The sequence below is a fragment of the Vidua macroura genome, chromosome 9, assembly GCF_024509145.1.
Source record: "Vidua macroura isolate BioBank_ID:100142 chromosome 9, ASM2450914v1, whole genome shotgun sequence".
NCBI classification, from domain to species: domain Eukaryota; kingdom Metazoa; phylum Chordata; class Aves; order Passeriformes; family Viduidae; genus Vidua; species Vidua macroura.
This window is the reverse complement of record NC_071579.1, coordinates 5,155,399-5,172,511: the sequence shown is the minus strand read 5'-3', so window position 1 is coordinate 5,172,511 and position 17,113 is coordinate 5,155,399. Positions and strand designations below refer to the sequence as shown.

General features: G+C 47.4%; 1 protein-coding gene across 2 annotated transcripts in view; it reads left to right on the top strand.

Moving 5' to 3' along the window:
• Positions 1 to 15,450, top strand: part of RASAL2 (RAS protein activator like 2) — a 163,261-nt gene extending 147,811 nt beyond the window's left edge. Inside the window, exons 14-19 of one of the 2 annotated variants that reach the window (XM_053985267.1) lie at positions 658 to 1,519; positions 4,859 to 4,993; positions 6,065 to 6,267; positions 6,687 to 6,774; positions 10,621 to 10,680; positions 10,782 to 15,450. In XM_053985267.1, coding sequence (XP_053841242.1) covers positions 658 to 1,519; positions 4,859 to 4,993; positions 6,065 to 6,267; positions 6,687 to 6,774; positions 10,621 to 10,680; positions 10,782 to 10,859 — 1,426 coding nt within the window. In that variant the 3' untranslated portion in view covers positions 10,860 to 15,450. Of the gene's footprint in view, positions 1 to 657; positions 1,520 to 4,858; positions 4,994 to 6,064; positions 6,268 to 6,686; positions 6,775 to 10,620 lie in introns of both variants that reach the window. The other variant, XM_053985266.1, reaches the window with a different exon arrangement.
• Positions 15,451 to 17,113: the final 1,663 nt, after the last annotated feature.

Sequence of the window (17,113 nt, the reverse complement as noted above, 5' to 3'; positions counted from 1 at the left end):
TGAGCTTACATCCAGCTCTGAAGGAGCCTTCACACAACTCCTGCTGAATTTTAAGACCTCCATAATACAACTCATAGAATCATTAAGGTTGGAAAAGCCCTCTAAGAGTATCAAGTCCAACTGTTAGCCCTGCACTGCCAAGGCCACCACTAAACCATGTCCTCGTGTGCCACATTTAAGCACCTTCCAAGGATGGTGACTCCACCACTGCCTGGGCAGCCTGAGCCAGTGTTGACAATCCTTTGGGTGAAGAAATGTTTCCAGGTATCCAATTTAAACCATCCCTGCTGGCACAACTTGAGGCTATTTCCTTTTGTCCCATCTCTTGTTATGTAATGACAAAGGGTTAAATGGCATCTGAAGTGTTGCTAGAGACAGAAGTGACTAAGAGAGGGAAGATTTAGTGGGAATGGTTTAGATTTCACCTGTAAAAAATAAAATAAAGATGAAGGACTTCTTGAATCAAACACAATTCTCCCAGATAAGTGGTAATTAAGGAAGAGTGTGTTCTGACTTGCACACAAAGAGCTCATAAAAGGAAGTCTGGATCCTTGAAGCTTTCAGTGGGGGGAGGTTAAGTGAGGTAGAAAGACTTCTCTGGGACCTCTCGGGGTCTTGGCTGCTCAAAAATTAACCAACTTCCTTTCCACTCCACAGTGACATAAACAAGATGAGGTCTCCAACACAGGAAAATGTAGATGGACATTTTAGGGGCAAGACCTTACTGCTGGTTCAGCAGGCATCCACCCAGAGCATGACTTGCTCAGATAAGGATGAGAAGGTAAGTGTCTTGCCCAACGGACGTAGCATCTCTCTCATGGACCTGCAGGACCCTCACACAGCTCACAGTGACACCGCTTCCATGATCCACGACGTGCCTTTGCGCCTGGCGGGCAGCCAGCTCTCCGTCACCCAGGTGGCCAACATCAAACAGCTGTGGGACACCCAGAGCACCCCCCAGAGCGCTCCCCAGGTCCGGAGGCCGCTGCACCCGGCGTGGAACCAACAGGGCAGCCTCCGGCCTCTCTCATTCCAAAACCCGGTTTACCAGCTCAACAACCCAATCCCCCCCACAGCCAAGGCCTCTGTGGACTCCAGCCCAGAGAACCTGAGCACTGCCAGCTCCCGGAGCCGCAGCAACAGTGAGGACTTCAAGCCCAGTGGGCGCAGCAACAGCAGCCTGGAGGACTCTGCCAAGCGCAGCTCGCAGAGCGAGGACTCGGCGCGGCGCCCCGTGGGCCTGGACAAGCACGTGCCAGTGGTGCTGCCCCACCAGAACAGCAGCAGCCAGGCACAGATCCGCAAGATGGACCAAGCCGTGCTGGGCACCAGGGCCAAAACGCTGCACACGCTAACGCACAGCCCTTCCCTGCTCAGCACGGGCAGTGTGTCGGGAGCCTCGGGGGCCCTGGGCATGGAGCCCATCCAGAACGGCAGCCGCTCCCGGCACCAGTCCTCATCCTCCAGGGAAAGCCCCGTCCCCAAGGTGCGGGCAATTCAGCGCCAGCAAACGCAGCAGGTAAGGAAGTTCTGCCTCCAGGCCTCTGCTTTGGAGTTCAGCCCATTGCTCCTTGGCCTCCAAAGCTTTCTTGACCTTGAATCTCAGAATCTAAGCTGAATCCAGAGTAGCATTACTTACGCCAGTGGCCAGTAGCAAGTGTAAGGAATAGTGTGCTTGTCACCCTCACAAGCTTGGCAAGCCACCTTATCTGTGCCACTGGCATACTTTTGTACTAAATTTAAAGGGGAAAAAAAACCTGTTTTCCATTTACTAAGGTAGCAGCAAACCTGCTGAAAGAAACAGAACTGGAAAATTTCCCTGAATACAAAAAGAAAAAAAAACAAACCAGGAGCAGCTTTGTAGTGGTAGTTCAGATCGCCATGTGAGACTGCGTTTGCCCTGTGGTGCTAATTTAAAAGCAGAGCTACCTCGAAACAGGGAAATGAACAAAGATAAAACATCACAGAATGACTGCTGCCAAAATAACAAATAAGCACAGTTGTCTAAAGTGTGGAGAAATCTATATTTCACCATGATGAAGCAATCTCTTGCTGTTCCTCAGAAAAGTGCTGCTTTTTCATTTATCATCCCAAACCATGAATAATGCAAATTTTTTGTGGAAAGGAGTGCTTATATCTACCAACTCCTAATGCACATTATCAGTTGCTCATAGGCAACTATAAATCAAGGTTTTCCTGTCAAAAAGCCAACGTTCCTTTATCTTTCTTAAAAAAAATAATAGCAATCCTGTTGTGATTTGCTGTGTATGAAAATATTTTCCTAAATGAGTTTAATTTTACAGAGGAAGTGAGTATTTCAGTGCTACAGTGAAGGTGGAAAACATGATCTGCAGGTCAGAGCTCTTGCAGGGGGAAAGCTTTGGGCTGTGAGGTGAAGCTGGCAGAACAACCTCTGCTGTGCCCAAGGTTTTCTTGGTGTTCCCTGACAGTGGAGCTTTCTTGGCAAACTCCTGAATGTTACAGGAAAACCTGGGTGATGCCTGGGAACCCAAGAGCAATCAGGGCTTTAAAACTACTTTGATACCTCAAGTTCATTGAAGTATGAGACCAGAAACACTGAATCACAAGCCAAAGCCTAGTATGCCAAGTTAGTGATATTCGAAGAAGTAATTGTTTGTTATTTGAAGTGTGGGGCATGGCTAGGTGAAGGGTTTTTTGTGGAATACAAACAGACCTTGTGTGGTTCTGGTAGCACATTTTAGGCCAGTAACAAGGATAAATGTGAAGGGGATGTGCATCCACTTGTTTTCCCACTGTACTTTCTATACTAATTGTTTTCACTGGGTTCATTAGAGTACTTGCTCCTGCTTTATTCAGAGAAATCAATTTGTTCTCTCCTTCCCCACACCCATGAACAACGTCTTGAATGGTGCCAAATCGAGTGGCCAACATTTTTTTCAAGGCAAATTCCATTGCGTCCTTTTAATTGCAAATCTTGTTGTGGAATTCTGTTCTTGTTTAAAAAAGAGAAAGAGAAAAGAGAAGTTGGGCATGTTCTTTCTGGGCATGTTCTTTCTAGGCATGTTTTGTGGGCGTTATAATTATTAGACTCTGTTCTCCACAAGTCCCATTTGTTTCTGAATATAGAGCTGGGCCCTTTGTTTGCTGGGAGAGGTCACTTTTTGCCTTCCATTTCCATTTAGGAGGTAGGTGGGAACAGAAATGTCAGTGTGTTCCTCTGGAAGAGAGGAAAAGAGGGGAATTAATACATGATCCTAGCAGACTAATTCTTTCTTTGCCCTTTATTAGAGAATAACTTGTAACCTATTAGCTTGTGTGACTTGCCATCCGCTTGGTCTTTGACAGCTTCCACAATTTGGCTGATGGAAATATTCTGTCCTACACTTGGAAGCTTGTTTGGCAAGGTTTGCTGCTGCTCAGCAGTCTGGTGCAGGGCAGGGGATGTACTTTATAGTCACCTTTCTGCTCTCTGAGTCCCCTGTAGCTCCAGTGGCTGGTGACAGTGTTCATCCGTCCTGTTCCTGATTTCTCCAGCCATTCACAGCCTTGCATGGTCCATGGTCTCCCTTGCTCTGGCTGCCTGACAGCAAACGCCATCAAAAAACTCAGAATTAATGAGCTTTGCCAGGCTGCCACACTACACCTAGGGGGCTTTTAGCTTTCTTGTCATGAAGACTTCCTTCTAGGCAAAAGGCCTTTGCCTAAATCCAAGAATTTTTGCCTAATTCCTATGCCTTTTCTTTGCCTTTACATTTCTGTTGAGGCTTCTTCCCGTGCTGGAAGTGTCCATGGCTGCTCAGGACAGCTGAGCTGTGGGAGCAGACCCAGCACCAGTCCTGTCTTCCTGAGCAGGAGAAACACAGCAGGAGGGTGACATGATCCCTGACTCCTAAAGAAGCTCTTCCTCCCCCATGGAGAGCTCCTGGCTGAGACTTCAGAAGCTCCAGCCAGGGAGCACAGTGCACTTGGGTGCACGACTGGGCTAGGCAGGGAGCTGAAGAGCTGCCTGGGCACAAAAAGAAGCTGCAGCTGGGGAGAGGTTGATCTTTTGCATTTCTCAAAAACATAAGACAATGTTGCTCTTTCAGGAGTAATTATGCTAATTCCTGCGCTTATAAACTTGTCTTTGTCCATGAAAATTGCTTGGAATTTATAGCAAGCCATGTTTTCCCCAGCCAGGTGGAGAGTTTCTTGTCTTTTTTCTTGGCTCCCTTTTTGGATTCCCTTGAAGAGGAGAGAGAGAGCCTCCAAAGAGGTCGGACATTTCTCCAAGTCAGCACAGCTGGCCCTGGCAGGGCAGCTACGCTGCAATGGACCATCCAAACCTGGCAGGCACTGCTGTGATAATGTCACACCTTCCTGCCATGTCAAGTCCTGCCGCGCTGTCCCAGATCCAGGCTGTGCAGTCCCATGCTCCACTGCAGTCTGTCCCAGCCTGACTGAGGAAGCTGCTCCCAAGTTCAGCTCCTCAGCACTCCAGGGAAGCCAACCTGTCTCATCTGAGCACGCTGCGAGCAGAGCTTTGTCAGTGCGTGTTCTCTGTGCAAGAGATGGCAGGGTGAAAAAGCCTTGCTGACAGTGTAGCAAAGGGAAGAGGTGGATGTGAACAGGATTGGGAAACAAGAACTTTTTCAGAGAGAAGCTCACTTGGAGAGGAAGAAAAATTTCTAAAGTGGATTGGTTTTAGAGGGATTCAGGTAGGTGCTGTAGGTCCAAAGTCAAGGCAGGATGGAGTATCCCTGCAGGAGACCTTCTGGGGATCCTTTGAGGCTGCAAGATCCATGGGTATCTTTCTCCTCCAATTGAGCTGGATGTCAGAGCTGGTTTGTGTGCAGTTCCTCTGGTGGATGCTAACACCCAGGTGTCTCTGCCCCAGGTACAGTCACCGGTGGATTCTGCCACGCTGTCCCCGGTGGAGAGGACGGCGGCGTGGGTGTTCAACAACGGCCAGTACGAGGACACCAAGAAGGACATGGCTCAGAACCTGGACGAAGTCAAGCATGCTGAGAAGGTAGATTTGATTCTGAGTACTGTGCACCCCACAGCAAGTTCAGAGGGACTTTCAGGCTCTGCTGTCACAGCATCACATATTCTCACACAGGTTATATTGGTTATAACGATCACTAACTCTGTAAGTAAAGTAAATCAGGATTTACTTTATTTTACTATATTTATTAACTTTATGCACTGAGCATGGCTTAGGACATGCACAGGGACTATGCAGGGCTGCAGCTCAGCTTTCATCAGTAGCAGCAGTCAAATTTTGTCTTGGACTTCTCCTGAGGCAAATGCCTGTCACCCAGGTACTGCAAGGTTTCTGAGCTGCACAGAAATCTGCATGATCTGTTTTTGAAAGTGTATGTTTTTTCAGGAGTAGATCCCATTTTTCCAAATACAGTTACAGCCATGTGTTGCTGTGGGGATGGAGTTGTTGTGTAAGAGGTCTGGTATTTTGAGAACACAAGGAGTGAGGAGAACATTTAGTGGACAAAGAAACAGAAACATAGGATTGTTAGGAAAGGTGAATGAACCCAAAACAAAGGAATATATTGAGATTCATGGCACTATTGAGAAATGATTGCCCAGAGAGACAAGAAGAACAAAAGCTCAGCCAAGTAACCTGACAGGTTCTGGTTTGCAGTGACTGGTTTGCTCTGACCTGCCCTGATTGATTAGATCCTGAAGATTGAGTTATTTGGGTCCTACACAGGTCTGGGTTTGTAAGTTTGGGCAGCCCAGGCCATTTCTGCAGTTGAGCACTGTTAGCAGCATCTGCCTGAGAACTGCTGGAGTCTGGAGTAAGGCAGGATGTGACCAGTCAAGGATGTGGAGCCATGTCAGAGCCCTCTGACTGCTGGAATTGTGCTGCAGAGTGATACCCACAGTGTGGGAGCGGCTGGATGCTCCTTCTCTTTGGTCGCCCCTGCTTCTCACTTCCTTTACTTCAATCAGCTTATTTTTCATAAAAAAAAAAAAAAAAAAAAAAAAAAACCAAAAAAAACCAACACTCCCCTAAAGAGCAGCAGAGGGGGTCTGATCTCTTCTTTTTTCTCCTTTGCACCTGGCAACCTGGCACCCCCAGTACGAGCAGGAGATCGCCAAGCTAAAGGAGCGCCTGCGCGTGTCCAGCCGCCGGCTGGAGGAGTACGAGCGGCGGCTCCTGGTGCAGGAGCAGCAGATGCAGAAGCTGCTCACAGACTACAAATCTCGACTGGAAGACAGTGAGGACAGGCTGCGCAGGCAGCAGGAGGAGAAGGACAGCCAGATGAAAAGTATCATCAGCAGGTGAGGCTTTGGAAAGCTCAGGACTGGGTGTTCCAAACAAGACAAGCGGCTCCCCTGTGCCACTCTATCCTTGGAGCTGAAGAAATGGGGATGCAACTTGCCTGAGGTTGTCAGGAAGGTAAAAGAAAATATTTAGGAATTTTCAGCTTAGGTCTCTGAGTCTAGGTCTTTATTTTTGTTGTTGTTTGGAATCTGTACATGAAATTAGTTTTTCAGAGCAGAGCCATTTTTGGCAATGTCCATTCTGAAAATAACAAGGCTGGGCAACTGGGTGTGTCAGATGGAGAGATAAGCTTTCCTGAGAGCAGCAGAATTCTTCTCTTGGAGAGCCAGGAGAAGCAGAGAAATCAAACCAACAGCCTGAAACATTTGGGAATAATATTAACCTGTCCTAATTTGTCCCTCCCTTTGCTCATCAGACTCATGGCTGTTGAAGAGGAGCTGAAGAAGGATCACGCTGAGATGCAAGCAGTCATTGATGCAAAGCAGAAAATCATTGATGCACAGGTAGGTAAAGAGCTCAGGATCTCCCAGAACCTGTGTGTAGAACCTGTTATTGGCCCCTCTCTCCTGCCCCAGCACTTTTATCTATCTTCCAAGCTGTATCAGCCCCCAGTGTGACACGTGTCACTTATTGCCTCTGGGAGACAACTTTGGGCTTTATTTAATACTGTCTGACCTGGGCTTTGAGGCAGCCTGGCAACAAATCCCAGGACTGATCATGTCTTCAAAACCTTTGCCGCTTTGTGAGATCCCAAGGGAGTAAAGGAATAGCAGTGCATTGTGTAGATGTTGTTCCAAGTGTGGACCTGGGACCTCTGGGAAAGCTGTGCCCCACCCCAGCATAGTTTAGCTGCCATGTGCATGCATCTCAGCTGTGCCAGCAATAGCATGGCTTTGGACAGTGGAGTCCAGGAAAGAGAATGCTGCAACAGAGCATTGTCCTGGGAATGTCACGTGTGGCATTTCACCTCACTGGCCATCCCGGCAGTCCTGGGGAAATGCCCATTTCCCGCAAACCTGCAGCTCCCACCTCGGTCACCCTGGGCAGCTGTGGGGAGGGGAACCAGTGGGAAGTGCATGTGGGTGTATCCTTTGGGGTCATTCCAGCTTTTCCTCTGTGTCTGTGCTGATCCCACAACAGAACCTGGGACTGGTTTGTATCTGCCTGCCATGTTATGTTTGTGGTATTTGCATTTGGAAGGTCTCTTTCCTGCTTCTGGACTTTTCAGTAGTTCCATATGGAAATTTTCTTTAATAATTTTTTCATTAATAACCTAAGTTATTCCCTCACAAAGAGTGGTGGTGGGAGTCTCAGCTGAACATGGTTAAACACGGCACTGAGGTATTAGAAATATTTTAACTCCTGTGGAACCGTAGGGAAAATGTAAAGCAGCAGAGAGCTGTGTTTTTTGGAGATAGGCACAGTCAGGGCATCTCACTGTTACAGGCATGGAATGGCAGCTCATCCAGGCAGCAGCCTGGATTCTGAAATGGATGGATGCATTTTTCATCTGCCTCAGGAAGGTGGAAGGGCACTGGGCAAACATGCAAAGTTATTTTTGGAGGGGAGAGATTGTGACTGAGTAAGAAACTTCCCTGTTACCTGTGTGTGCCAGGAGGCTCTCAGCCTTGGTGTTGGTTAAGGGTTAGCAAGGTGGAGCATGGACCATTGTGATCCCAGTGTCACCAGCTGGCAGAGGTGACCCTGCTGACCTGTGAGACCTTCAAACCCTCAGGGCAGGAAGGGGGTGTAGTCCTTGGCACACTTCATCAAGTGATGCAGCGTTTATCACCTGTGGTAGAAACCGATGAAAAAACAGGAGCAAAACAGCAGCATTAATGATTTCTCTTTTTCCTGGTCAAGCAAGGTCACTGGCAAACCTCAACTGCTTCACAGTTGAGTGCATGCACAGGCAGTGCATGGGGGAAGTGCAGTTGTCACCGTCCTTCCTCGAGTACCTGAGCAGAGCAGGAAACTGGTGAAGGATTCAGAACAGACTCACCAGGGGAGCCCAGGTGTCTGCTGGGTTCTGTAGCAATCCCTTGAAGTCATGCTTAGAAGATTTTATTTAGTCTGATTCCTTCAGTGGCTAGAAAAGGAAAGGTGTTTTTTTATGTGAGATTCATCGAGTGGGGCTGAAACCCGGCTTGTTGTGCCCGGCTGAAGAGTTAAAGGCTGCCAGGAGCAGCAGTGACCTGAGATCCTGTGCTTAGGGACACCAGCCTGGGATGGTTTGAGGGGTACAGTGCAGCTCCCAGCACTGCCCCCGTGCACACAGACATGAGCTGTTCCCCTGGCTCTGGAGCCTGAGCAGGGATAGGTCTGGCCAGACTCTCTCCTCGGAGCGGCACAGCTGCAAAGAGAACTGGCCCAGTTGCTATTGCAAGTGACATCTCCACTGTGTTAAATTACAGGTCATAAATGGGGATGAGATAATTCCAACAGGCAAGTAAAACCAATCAGTTCTCTAGCTGAGCAGTACCCAGTCCTGACCCAGCACACTGACCTCCTACCCATTTCAGCTCCTCCAGCTCCCTGTGCTCTGAGCGTGTTAGAGACGTGCCTGGTAGATCCAATTTTCCTTTCAGTGAGAAGATGCCTCTACTCACCAAGCTTGGGCTTTAAGATTGATTTTCCAAGTGTGGATTTCCAACTGTTTTGTAGACTGCCTCAGTGAGTGTTCAGCAGTGTCTGGAAGCACCCAGCCCTTCATTTTCAACTCTATGGAAAGATTTTTTAGAAATTTTTCAGGAAAAGTTTCAGAAGGAAAATTTTAATTTTAAATTGTGTGTTCCAGGTGAAATACAGTCAGAGGAATAGGAGATTTGCCTGGCTGAGGGGCACATTCCTTCTGAGGCAGTTGTGTTCTGCAGGGTTCATTTCAGCATGGGAGGAAAGGCCTGTAACTCCTCGGCTCAGTGTTCTCCCTGCTCCCATCAGCTGGAGTGGGATGAGGGCTAAGGCAGGCCTTGTGCCTCGTGCCTCCTCCTCCTCCTCTGTTGGCTTTACACAGAGCTTGGCATCTTGAGGGCTGTAACAGAAGCAGGACTTAAATTCTGTTTTGTTTTTGCACCCAAGCACTCACTCCTGTGGGGGAGCCTGCTGAGAAAAGCAGACGCTGCTTATTAGTGCTGTGGCACGCACTGATGTGCTGAGATCTGAATCCCAAGGGGCTCCGGTAGCACGTGAGTCTCCTGAGCAGTGTCTGAACTGTTCCTTAATGTTTATGATTTCCATGCATTGTTTTTCCCTCTATTTTGTTTCTCAGTGGGCTGGACTGGGAAGAGTTCCCACATACAACTTGTTTTGGTTGAGCAAATTAGACATTTTCCCTTCTCAAAGAACAAAAGCTAATCAGCTGGTGGCATGGAGAGCACAGTTACCTTCCTGCTATATCTAGCACTGCCTTCTGCAGCTGCATTATTATTATTTTTTGGGGGGAAAGATGGAAAATGTCATCTCTGATTATGCCAACAACTCCTTGGCTTGCCCCTCCAGTGCTGTATCCCACTGCAGATATCCCACTGTTAGCAGGCTGGGTCTGGTGATGGATTATGTCAATTTAGCAGCGCACATCCCTGAGCTGTCTGCTCCGAGTGGAGGCTGGCACGTTCTGTGCAAGGACAATCAACCAGGCACGTGCATTCGTGGAGCCCAGGAGCCCCCCGAACTGGAATGGGTCTAGGAGCAGCGTGTTCCGTGTTTGTTCTTTGTGTTCTGTCGATGGCATCTCCCCTCCACCCACGGTGCCCTCTCCCCCTCACCTCCAGTAACCCTCAGCATTAGCTTTGGCTGCTGCTTCTCTGTGTTGCTGTTGCACCGTCACCGCAGGCTGCCATTATCTGCTTTTTTATTATTTTTTATTTATTTGTTTGCTTATTTATTTATTTATTTGTTTCAAGCATCCCATGAGTTTACTCTGAGCACACACCATCCAAAGCACAGAGATGATGGTTGGCAGATACCACTTGCACTTTTTTCTGCCAGATGAAACCCCCCACCACTTTTATTTTCTGCTGCCTGTTTCTGTTTTTCTAACGTACTTCTAAAATGTAATATGGAGATTGGCTACCATTGTTATTAGCACTGACCCCCTCCCACTCCCCTGTGGCTGGGTGGAGCCTCCACGCCTGGATCGATTCCCCGCTGTAACTTGGATTTGTCGCACAAAAAGCCCCGGAGGGCCGGAGCAGCAGCAGAGGAGCCCGTGGCACCCCGAAAACAGAAAGAGGCAGACAGCCCATCTTGCCAGGGAATGCTGGCCCAGCTGCCTCTGCCCAGAGCCCAGGCCACTCCCAGCGAGGGCACCGGGCGTGCAGCAGCTCTGACGCTGTGGGGTGTCTTTGCAGGAGAAGCGGATCGTGTTCCTGGACTCGGCCAACACGCGCCTGATGAGTGCCCTGACGCAGGTAAAGGAGCGCTACACCATGCACGTCCGGAATGGCAACCCTCCCAAGCTTTCCATCACGGAGAATGGTGAATTTAAGAACAGCAGTTTCTAATTCTGCAGGTGCTGCCAACCACCTCCGTGGAAGGGCAAGACGGAGCAGAGCCAAGACCCCTCACCGTCACTGATTGTTGCACATAGTTCTTCTGTAAAAGGAAAGTTGTATTGTTTGAAGATTGTTTGAAAATTGTTTTAGAATTGTATTTTAAAATTGTATTTTAAATTGTTTTAAGATAGTATTGTACATTCAATAAAATTGAAAAAGCAACTCTGAAGGGTGGGCTTTAATTCCCCACTCAGGGCCAGGAGAACCAGGCTCCCCAGAATTAAGTCCTTGTGGATCACTGTGTAAATAGAGGGAGTTCTTGGGTTGTGTACAGAAAATGCCAATGTAATATACCAAAAGGAAGTGAATACTGTAGATTTTTTAATTATTGCTATTTTTTTTATTATTATTATTATGTTGTTGTTATTGTTGTTGTTGTTGTTGTTGTTGTTGTTTTTCTCTTGTTGAAAGCACTGCAGTCCTGGGAGGAGGAAGAGGGGAGTGTGTGTGCGTGTGTTTTGTGGGTGAGAGAGTGAGCAGCGGGTGACTCGAGGCAGCAACTGGCTGATAAAAGGACATGAATGGAGTGAAATGAATTCCATAGGAAAACTCAGCAGCTGCTTTTATTCCCCTCTTTCCCAGCTGGTCTTTAGCTGAATGCAAACTTGATAGCAAACGTTTTAGCAAGAGAAACTGGCTCTTGCTGTGTCCCGTACCTACTTCCAACAGTCTTTCTGAAGAAGGTACAAAGTGGGAGCAGCAAGCTGGATTCCTGGAATTTGCACAGTCAGGCTTCCTGTCAGACAGAGGGGATCTGCAGGATCTTGTGGTAGGATTCTTTCTTTTTTACCCCAGTTCTGATGCAGTTTTATATTTTCTGTTTGGAGGATTTACAGACCTGTAAATACTTTTTTAACGATTTCTAGCCAATCCCCACCGTACGCCCCCTGCAGAGGCACCCTGAATTCCCTCTCTGCTCTCCATCAGGAACAGACAGGTTAATCCTCTCAGGAAAGGGCTAACCAAAGGGTGCCCATGCCCAGCACAGGAAATTCCATATGCAAAAGTCCCTTTTTCTAGAGGATTTCTGTATTTTAATGCTTGCTTATTTTCACTATTTCAGCCACTTGCTTAGCCAGCTTAGTTCCAATGAAAGGTGTTTTCTGCACCTTTGTTGAAAGATCTTCCATTTCTGCTGAAGTTTTCCTTTCTCTGGATCATTTAAAGGGATTTTTTTTTTTTTTTTAATTCTGTACACTGCAGTTCTTTTCAGGAGTTTTGACTAAGCTTTTGTCTCTAATTTCTGTCATAGAAGTATGATTCCAGACTGCGTGTGAATGGGATATCGCTTCAAAGTGACCTTCTCCTGGGAGATAGTGACATTCACAACCTGTAACAGATGAACAGTAAATGGCTTGGTATTGTCAATTTTCATGATTTCATCAAGTGCCACAATATTTAATCTGAGAGAGGGTTTTTTTTTAAATCCCAGATTCTGGAGTCGTGTGAATTTTTACTTCCAGCTTTTGCTGTGCATTTTTCTAGCCTTCAGACTCTCACAGTAAAGGAAATTATTGCAGCATTGATTGAAATTGTTAATTACAGAAACATACCGATAACAGGGAGTGTGATTAACTATTCACACATGCTGTGGAAATTGGAAAAGTTTACTTCAATTTGCGACAAAACCTTGAGAGGTGCCTCAGTGTGGGATTGTCTCACGAAAAATGCAGGAGTATCTAAGCCAGTTCTCTGCACATGAATTATTGCAATACCAAGACCCAAACCTGGTGCCAAGTTTGCCTGGTTTTTGGAAATGAATTCATCCCAGCCCTGTGGCTGATGCAGGAGGTGGCAGAGCAGTGTGTGTGCTCTGGTGTCACAATGCTTAAGCTACATCACTACCCACGTGTGTTCTGTGCATCAGTGCAGAGACCCCTGTGCTGTAGCATGTGTGTGCATCAATCCTAGCCAGGCCTTCTGGAGCACTGCAGCGAGCTGGGATTTGGGATTAATGCTTGGCTCTTTGGGATCAGAGCTGCTCCAGCTGCTCAGCCAGGACTCAGTGCTGCCGGCACTGACACACCTGGGGTTGTGCTCTGCATTGGCTCAGCAGTGGTTACTTTTCCATACTTTCCAAACCGTCTTCCAGCTCTAGATCCTTGCTGACCTCTGATATTTTATTCCTCAAACTGTGCCTTTGAGTTTCTCCTTCCTCCCTTCAGGCATTGCAGCTGTAGCAACTTCTCCAGTTTGTGTTGAGCTGTCATGTGAGGGCCTCTTTGACACAAACCCTTTTTGTGGGCTCTTTCTGTGGGATCTGCATGTCCCTGTAGCCATGTGCTGTAGCATGGGGGAGCGTGTTCCCATCCCTTTTGGGATGGGCAGGTGAACTGCTCCCTTGTGGCACCATGCAGGTGATGTGGGTGTGCTGTGAGCAAGGTGAGAGTGAGTGCCCGTGGGGCTGCACTGACAGAACAGGGCAGAAGCAGATGTATTCTAGGAGAGTTATTCCAGCATTATTTTGGGAAACACCTTTCCCTAGAGCTCCTCAGTGCTCTGGTAATGTCAGAGGTCGCTGGCTGACCTGTGTGGTTTCATGCTGAGGGCTCTGAGGTGTCCACTTTGGTTTCTGCAATAGGGGCAGCATTTCAGCCTGCACTTTTAGAGCCTGCCCCAATATTGGTGAGGTCTTTGGTAGTGCATCATTCCAATACTGTACCTTCTACTGTATGTTTCTCAAGCTTGAAGAATGCTTGTAGGAAAAAGCAGCAGCTCTCTCAAAACCTGACCCTTCTCTGTGGTCTCACAGCTCGTTGCTACGCTGGTTGTTTCTCTGCTTTTCCAGTTTCTCCCCTTAGGTGCCAGGCATGCTCCTCCAGCTCCGCTGCTGAGGGGTCGCTGCCTGCAGACCCTGGAGGGGTGAAGGTTGCAGAGTCAGTGCTGCAAGACTGGAATTGATCTGCTGCAGCACAAAACACTGCTCCTGAGTCCTGCAGGCAGCTGTCTCTCCTAGTTTGTTACCAAGCAGCCTTCCAGAAATCTTTCAACCGCCTCAAGCTGACAATATGTGAAAATGCCAGTTTCTATTTTGTCCAGACTGATAAAGTCCAAGTGGCACTAACCCACGTGTCTGTTCAGGAGCAGGAAGCCTGCCTGGGCCTGATCACATTTGGGTTTAGACTCGTGGGCAGTGGGCTCTGAGGGAGTAAATGGTGCAACGTGTGATGGGGAGCTGGCTTTGGGTTCACACTCTGAGCAAAGGCTGATGACTATGTCTAATGCTGTACAAGGAGCTGCTGCTCTCACTGGGGAAAGGATGAAGCAGTGCAGGAAAAACTGGATAGCCTGGAGGAGGAATACTTATGTTCCTCAGACTGAACAGGAAAAGTCACACCATCTTGGTGTCTGAGTCCGTGCTGGCCACGTTGGTACCATTCTAGGAGGGTTCTGTCCAAACCTCAAAGCCACCTGGGGTTCTTGAGCGCTCAGAAAAAGCTTGAGGCCAGCACAGCAGGGCAGGGAGATGGAGCAGCTTCTTGTGTGTGGCCTCTTGGCAGGTTGTGTGTGGTGTGTGCAGTGTGAGGTGAGCAGGATGACAAGGGACAGGCTCGGAGAGGACAGAGGGAGCACAGCCTAGGCATCATCCTGAAAATCCCTGTTCTTTAAAACTCTAGGAATTCAGGCCTTTTTTTGGGGGGGGGAAATAGATTTCACATCTAGGAATGACCAGCTGTTATTTCCCTGGTGTATCCAAAATGGGCAGCTTTTTACAAAAGCACAGATCCATACAGTTACACATTTTGCCACATTCCTCTCCAGTGGCATAACTCAGGCAGGGAATCTACAGGAGCATGGAAAGGGATGCGTGTATTTTCTAGTTAGAGAATATGAGGTGTATCCACTAATAAATTATTTATCCATCTAATAAATCATCAAAGCAATGGGGTTTATTTTGCATTCATGTAATTGCTTTGGTTTGGCTGTGAGTTTTTCCCCCATTATATATTCATTTCATGTTTTGATGTTTGTGTAAACCCACCAGCTTTTAACTTGGAAGTCCATGAATTTCACAGCCATGTCCATGGAATGTGTCAGCAATACTTATTTGTGTGGATGAATTCTGCTTGTGTTCTGCAAAAATGTCTGTGTTGTTCCTGGAGAACAATTCCTGTCCCAGTTGAACCATGACGTGCATTTCCATCAGTGGTGGGCATGGTCTGCCAGAGGAAAAAGGGTTAAATTTAGGGTGATGTTTCTAGGTGTTTCCTTCTCCACAGTAGGTTAACCTCCAGGAGAGTGAGCATGTCCTTACAGATCATGCCTGCCAGGAATCCTACCTGCAAAAATAGATTTTCTGTCTCAAGGGCCTTAATAAGAGTGTAACTACACAGAACTGTTCTACAGTGATAGCTCTAAATAATTTATTTTTTATTTCAACAAAGTACACCTTTAAAAAGGAATAAACTTGTTTTTCAAGCTGTATTTTTATGCTTGTAGCACTGGACTGTTTGGTCTCTGAGATCCATTTCTGCATTTCATTGCCTGGGTTTGTTCTAAAGAAGATTTATTTTTGTTCTGTGAATCATTTTTGAAGGTTCTTGTAATATGTACAGATATAGATACATTTGAGGACTTTTATTGATATTCCTACAAAGAATACAAATAAACTTTAACTTTAAACAGTTTGGACTCCGTAAACTTATGCTGATTTAAAGTCCCCTTCTTTTCTGTGCTCAGGTTGTGTTCGTGCAGAGGGTGGAGGGGAAGGAATTCCCACTGTGACAAAATGTCTGGGACAGAGCAGCTCCCACCTGGAGCAGCCTGAACAAACCAAGGGCTCCAGGGCCAAGGGGAACAGGATCAGTTCCTGCGTTCTGAGGCTGGGAAATATCTGGCATTGTGGAGTGAGAGAGCGACAAGCTGTGGAGGCACGGAGAACTGCTCTCTGCTTCCTTTAGCCGTGGGGTTTTTCACTGAGTGGTGAAAAGAGTTCCCGTGTTTTAATTACCGTGGTTATTCCCTTCACACCAGACCCATGAATGTGATCAGCCCGGTTTTCCTGTTCAGACCATTCCTAAATTACACATTCTCATGCAGCAGCCCAAAGCTGCAGAGTTAGAGGCATGGACATGCAAAGGGATATTATTTATAGGTTCACATCAGATGCTGGATTCTAAGATATTTACATGTATTCTTCATATGTGTATGAAATCTTGTGTATAGTGAATGGGAAAACCTTCCACAGTGATCTTACTGAGTGTAAAATCCATATTTTTGGTTTTTTTTTGTCAAAGTCTCTTTATTTGCATTTCACATAATTATTCCTTCTCCATAGTTTTGAAGCCTGCAGGATGCACATGGCATACCCACGGTGCCAGCATGCGCCGTGTGCTCTGCTCCAGCCCCTGCGTGGCACTGGGATAACACAGCGACAACTGGGGCAAGTCTGGGCTTTTCTGTCCCAGACTCAGGTGTTCTATCCTGCAGAGGGCTTTGAATTCCACTTTACTCCACTGTGTAAAACTGTATGTGAATGTGCAAATTCTTCTCCCATTTCCAGCCACTCTGGACAGAGCGCACAGGGCTCTGGAGCCTGTCCTGCCACTCTTGCAGTTCACTTGGGAAATTCCTTGGGAGAAGCACCCCTCCCAAGAGTCCTCCTGCCCACAGGATGCAAGTGTACAACCTTGACTGATTTCCAAGGATGTGTGCTGCTGTTTTATGTTAAGCAGCAGCTGCTGCTTAGATCCATTAGCAGATGGAATAGCAATTTGCTTATGCTGAGTATATGAGTGTCAGGAGAAGAGAGTCCTTGGTCTTGCTAGAACCCATCTCACATTGCTGCCCTTCACCTTTCTCCTGGTCCCACAGATTAAATATCCTCATGTCTCCAGAAGATGTATTAAATTCCTGCTTTTTGCTGTAGGGGTAGATCAAATATCCTGGTTGTAGGCGTGAAACCTGGCTACCTGTCTGTTCTTCCTGCAGCCAGCATGAATTCCTTGTCCTTACCCTGCTGATGTGATTGGAAATGTGAGTTCTGTGGACCTGAGCGTACTTTTGAGGACCCTCAGCCCAGCTCAGCAGCAAAGCAGCCTGGGCTGAAATGGAAGGAATTACTACTAATACTGCAGATTCCATGGTGGCTGCAGGAGCAGGGCACTCAGGATGGACATTCCCAGCACCCTTCAAATTTTCCCAGCTTTCACGCTGTAATGGGACCCAAAGGGCTGTTGTGTCACAAGTGGAGGGGGATCACAAGGGACAAATACCCAGTGCTGACCCCACTGAAGGATGATACAGTGATGACAGAATCTAACTCAGAGTGAAAAGTGACCTGCACAGA